Consider the following 6000-nt stretch of genomic DNA (forward strand, 5'->3'; position numbering starts at 1 on the left):
GCAATGATACTTTTTTAAGGACAAGCCCTCATCCAGAAGCACTTATATAGTTAAATATAATACAGGAATACAAATATTGTTACAAAACACAAATATAATTATTTTTCTACCTGCAATTCAGATCTTATCATGTACAGAGGTGGGAAAATGGGAGCTTAGGTGTCCACATGGTGTTTCCCTAGAGTAATATCATGAAGTGATGCTTAGGAATATGTCCATCTGACTGATGCCTTTTCAAGAACAGCTAAAACTCAATGCAGAGGATCACCAACTTCGTAATAACTTAGTTGCTGGGCAAGTTCACTGTCAGATTGGAAGGTCAAGCAGAAGGACAGCTGTGACGGCAGAAGTGGGTGATGAGGGTCATCAGAGTAAGGTTGGCCTCTGAGGTCTATGTCCTAAAGATCTAATCCTGTCTGAAGTATTCCACCTTTGCCCATACGATATTCACCCTGACTCAAAAACAGGTTCACTTTTCTCCAAAGAGGGAGACTCACTGTTTAAATACTCTGCCTGTCCTACTGCTGAAAGGAGGAACAGTTCTCTATTCCTTACCTAAATTCCTCTCCTCTTTCACTTCACCAATAAGCTACAAAATGTGAATGTTACTGACATCTCGGTTTAAAGTGAGACATGAAATCTCGTGACCTTACTAGTTCTACTTTTCAAAAGGTAAAGGCGCAACATCCTTTGACTCTAGACACTGTTCCACTCCTCTGTTGACTAAAACCAATGTTAACCTTTCACCAGCCCCATCTCATGGCTAAGAAATGAACAAGAGAAGCAGATGCAAATTCATCCCTTCAACAAACAGAACCCATCAATGAAGCAGTATTTCCTCTTAAAGAAGGCAACAATGGGCCATATGCTTACTCTACTGAAGCTGCCTTGCTCCACATGTTTTTGGAAGCCTGCTATATCACCTGGCAGCACCTTGGCTGTAAGTAAGTTTACGTTCACTTACACACAATCGCACACATGTGAGTGCTTATACACATACACAGATAACATCACTTAGTTTTGCACATAAAACTATGTTAACCGTGAAAATCAAACATTTTTGCCTGGCTTGAACTAAATGATTTTTAGTTGATGGCAAAGACCACCATAATTCCTCCAAATTGGTTTTCCTATCTTCCATAGAAATGGAGTTTTAAATTCTTGCATGGCTACCTACAAGACTGCATTTTCATGCCTATTCCATATAGTTCTGGTCACTAGTATGTAAACAGAAATGTCACCCATGATTCTCAGAGCCTTGTTTTAAGAAGTGGGAACATTGTTGAGTCCCTCCCCATCCACTGCCAGGAGAGGGGTAGTGATGGCGGATACTGAGGTCTTCTTTAGGATCTCAGGATCACAGCCAGGCATGGGGCCTCCAGAGAACACAGCCTAATTCATGCAGATTACACTTTGGTACTATCTGAGTCTACCATTAGTTTATTGTCAAATATACATGAAAGGTAAGTAAGTTTCTGCAGGGAACTAGATTGTCTCATACCATTCAGAGGATATGAATGTAACACAAAGAATTAAAATAAATACGCACACACAAAAAAGAGAAGAGAGGGAAGGCAGATAGGGACAGACAAGCAGAAAGACACACACACATACACACACAGAGAGAGAGAGAGAGAGAGAGAGAATGAATGATCACTGTGCATTCAGGATAAAACATAAAAGCAGAGTGTGAAACAAACACAGAAAGAAAGAGAGAGAGAATGAATGATCACTCTGTATTCAGGATAAAACATAAAAGCAGAGTGTGAAACAAAGACCTGCTTGGAGACATACATGGCTTTCTTTACAGTAGTAGGAAAGGGCAGGAAATCGACGTCTGCTCCGGAACTTGGAACTGCCCACAATGATGTGTGCTGTGGCCGATTTGGGGACGTACAGTTCCGTGGGGTAAGAGTCACAAACCTGTCATCAGAAAACACAAAGGTGTGTTGAGGCAATCAAGCATTCCATTGCAATTTGCCACCACAAGTCCCATTTCAACATACTGAAAGGTTGCAGATCTTAGCTTTCCTAATCAAGTTACAGAGGAGGCTGTTTCGAGGAAACCTGAAGCCACTAAGAAATGAAGCAATGCTGATTCTGTGACATAATTCTGAAGGAAAGCAAAACAACCACGGACGTCCTGCCTTTGTGCACTGTCCCTTCTCTCCAAAAGCTCTTTATGTGGGAAAGACAGTCTTCCTTTCATCAAAAAGGTACAAACTGTAACTCTGCTTCCTAATGGCTGAAGAAATATTAGCTGCCTGTATCTGACTGGCAGCCTGTGTGGGGACAGTTTCCTACAATGTAACCACAGGAGTTACATCCTCAGATTACCTCTGTGTCCCTGGCACACTGTGTCCTCTTCAGCCTTCTCTGAAACCCCTGCCCCTGGTCCTCTCAACTTTCTTCCATGCTTCCCCAGCCTACGCTGTCCCACTTTCCTCAGGAAGTCTCCTCCCAGGTCCTCCCAGGAAGATTTCTAGATAGGATTTCGTGGTGTGCCTCCCATTTCCACACAATGTACCAGTTTTATCTGTGATTCACAAGCGTGTTGGTTTTGTAAGTGGTAAGAAAAGATCTCCTTCTGGCAGATACTGCCCCGCAGGGAGACTTGGTGCCTTGAGAGGGTCTAAAGAGCGAGATCAGGAATCGGACACTTACTACACAGTGTGGAGTTTGCAGCTACACAACCTTGGGGAAGCCAAACTACACTGGATGCTTTGGTTTTCTAATCTCCCAAACTGACAGTTAAGTAATGATATTTTAGAGAGTTAATAGAAAGAAAAAAAAAAAAAAAGACAACACCCATGACAGAGCACTTTATAAACCACCACAGCCAAAAGAAATGCCAGCACTTGGCAATGTTGATGGCTGCTGGCTATCGGTGTTTGACTTTCCCATCAGTCAATCCATCAGGTGGCAGTTTCCTGGGCTTCACCACACAACTGTTTATTTCCTGGAAGTCAAGCATCTCTGAGGTCATAGCAACAGAATCCTCATGGGTGTGGCAATATGGGGGTAATATTTAATCTTTGGCCATCTCCACCCACCCTTACCACAGTGCAAGTTGCACTGAAGGAAAGGAGAAACCAGAAGCCTCCTGACTACAAATAGTTTTGTCAAGATGCCCTCCCTCCCTGCCTGCCTGCCTCCATTGACTCCCTTAACTAGACTGCTAAGTCATGGAGCAAGAGATAAAAAGGCCATAAGAAAAGATCATCCTGAGTGAGGTATCTCAGAAGCAGAAACACACACAGGGTATATACTCACTTTTAAGTGGATATTAGGCATTTAATATAGGATAAACATACTAAAATCTGTACATCTAAAGAAGCTAAGCAAGAAGGAGGACCCTGGATAAGATGATCAATTCTCATTAAGAAAGGCAAATGGGACAGGTATTGGAAGAGGGAGAAAGCAGGGAACAAGACAAGAGTGTACCACAGATGGCCTCTGAAAGACTCTACCCATCAGGGTATTAAAGTGGACACTGAGACTTACAGCCAAACTTTGAGCAGAGTTCAAGGAATCTTATGAAAGAAGGGGGAGATAGAAAGACCTAGAAGGGTCTGGAGTTCCACAAGGAGAACAAAACCAAAAATAATCTGGGCACAGGGGTCTTTTCTGAGACCGATACCCCAACCAAGGACTGAGATAACCTAGAACCCCTGCATAGATGTAGCCCATGGCAGCTCAGTCTCCAAATGGGCTATCTAGTAATAGGAACAGGGACTGTCTCTAACATGAAATCAATGACTGGCTCTTTGATCACCTCCCCCCTGAGGGAGGGGCAGCCTTAACAGGCCACAGAGGAAGACAATGCAGCTAGTCCTGATGAGACCAGATAGGCTAGGGTCAAATGGAAAGGGAAGAGGTCCTCCCCCATCAGTGGACTGGGGAAGGGGCATGGGAGAGATGGCGAAGGGCTGAAGTGGGAGGGGACAAGGGTGGGGTCTACAACTGAATTTATTAGAGTGAATAAATTGTAATAAATAAAAAATTATATATATATATATATATATATATATATATATATATATATATATATATTTTCTGCTCTTTTTTAAAGGCCATAAGAGAAATGAGCACAGGTCCAAAGTGTAACTGCAGTCTCATGTGGGCTGGGTGCTCTGAAGAAAAATCCTGTTCCAAGAGTGCAGAGCACAGTTCACTTAGACCCAGACAGGCAGAACAAGGCCCCAAACCACTGCACTTCCTTCCTGATTACAGCCTGGTGTCTGAGTCTGTTTCAAGTAAGCAAGCTACTGGAACATTAGCACACATACTACTCCTGCTGGCCCAAAGGTCAAAGGCATGAGGTCACTGTACCAGACTGCCATGTGCTGAAACATAAATGGAGTGATACTTGAGTTCCATTGTTAGAAGAACCATTTTGTCCTCACTAAAGAAATAAGCCGGCCTTAAAGGCTCATGTGTCTTGGTGGGGTCCAGCCCTATGGAATCTTTTGCACTCATTCAGTAAGCTGTTACCAAGTCCTTGCTTTATTAAGGAATTACTGTTAGACCCTGGGCAAAAATGAGTTAACAGAGATGGGGGCTGTGAAGGTGTCAGACCAGTCAGAACTGGTCTCTGCTGACCCAGACATAACCTTCCGGTATTGTATTTACCTTATGTAGATGCTATCCATCCAAGATGCTATCCAACGGGTCTAAGTCAGACCTGGGGTAGGGTTACTGTTGGGAACTGTGATGTATCTACACAGAAATATCTTGTTAAATATTTAGGCCCTAGAACTCATTTCAAGGAATTTGTGAAAAATGAGGTTTTGAGCAAGGTAAAGTAATTAATATAATAAATATAATAAATATAATATAATATAATATAATATAATATAATATAATAAATATAATATAATATAATATAATATAATATAATATAATATAATATAATATAATATAATATAATATAATATAATATAATATAATATAGTAAGATCTCGCTCTAGGGACGTGAAATTATAATTAAATTAAAATTTAAAATCTAATTAAAAATTTAAAAACAACTCTAATTAAATACATGATTTAGATACTATTTTAAGTTATATTGCAAGAGAGACTGAGCAAATCTGCCCCATTTTCAGGGACTGAGCCTGGGCCCCTCTCCATGCTAGTCAAGTGCTCTGCCAAAAAGCTACATCCACAGCCTGACTAATTTTACCCTTGTAATCGAGGTAACTTTGGGGTTGTATATAAAATGAAGTCTAAGCTTATAGAGTTAGGCTTCCATAGCCAGTGTCAAAGGGGTCGTAACTGATGCCTTAGTGACAAAGAGATGACAGCTACTAACCTGCCCACAACCACACAAACTTACCTGACATCTTCTCTACCATTGGCAAGTTGCTCTTGCCCCACCCACTTGAAAGGCCTTGTGCCGAGGATAAAACTAGCTCATAAAGCAAGAGGGGAAATAGGGGTTTTTCTCAGCCATAAGTTCAAATACACAAAGTGCACTGTGATGAACTCTCCCAGTGAATGATTAGTTAGAACTTACTATGTAAGATAGTTTTTGTTCTATTCTAAACTGGTGGTAAATAAAGATATCTCTGTGGTATTTCTCAAGTCAGAAAATCCCGAGGTTTTCACCTTTTCTGCCACATCATTCTGTAAATGGCCAGGCTTGTTTTGCTGTGTGCTTTTCTGGAAGGAAATGATGAGTGACACATTTTTTTCAGTGTGTGCAATGCAGGACGCCAGTTACTATGTCTGAGTCACTTTTGTGATGTTAATTCTAAGAGGAAAAGTCATCAAAAAGTAGAAAGAACCATATTTTCAAGAAAAGATTATTCACTGGTTGCGGTTCACTTTCTTTTTTAAGAAATTTATTTATTTATTTATTACAACTTATTCACTTTGTATCCCAGCTGTAGCTCCCTCCCTCATCTCCTCCCAGTCCCACTCCTCCTCCCTTAGTCCACTGATAGAGGAGGTCTGTCGGGAGCCACTCCCGCCATTACAAGATGGCGCCGGTTTCCTGCT

The 6000-nt window shown here is 41.4% G+C and overlaps 1 protein-coding gene across 2 annotated transcripts in view; it reads right to left on the minus strand.

Moving 5' to 3' along the window:
• The window catches only part of Mtmr7 (myotubularin related protein 7), a 91170-nt gene that overhangs the window by 36405 nt on the left and 48765 nt on the right, over positions 1-6000 (minus strand). The window contains exon 5 of one of the 2 annotated variants that reach the window (XM_055593572.1): positions 1795-1923. The exons of the other annotated variant lie outside the window; for it this stretch is intronic. Within the exon in view, the coding sequence (XP_055449547.1) occupies positions 1795-1923 (129 nt within the window). The remainder of the gene's footprint in view (positions 1-1794; positions 1924-6000) is intronic. 2 annotated transcript variants of the gene reach the window in all.

The sequence above is a fragment of the Psammomys obesus genome, unplaced genomic scaffold, assembly GCF_907164565.1.
Source record: "Psammomys obesus unplaced genomic scaffold, mPsaObe1.curated_primary_1811, whole genome shotgun sequence".
In the NCBI taxonomy this organism is placed as follows: Eukaryota; Metazoa; Chordata; class Mammalia; order Rodentia; family Muridae; genus Psammomys; species Psammomys obesus.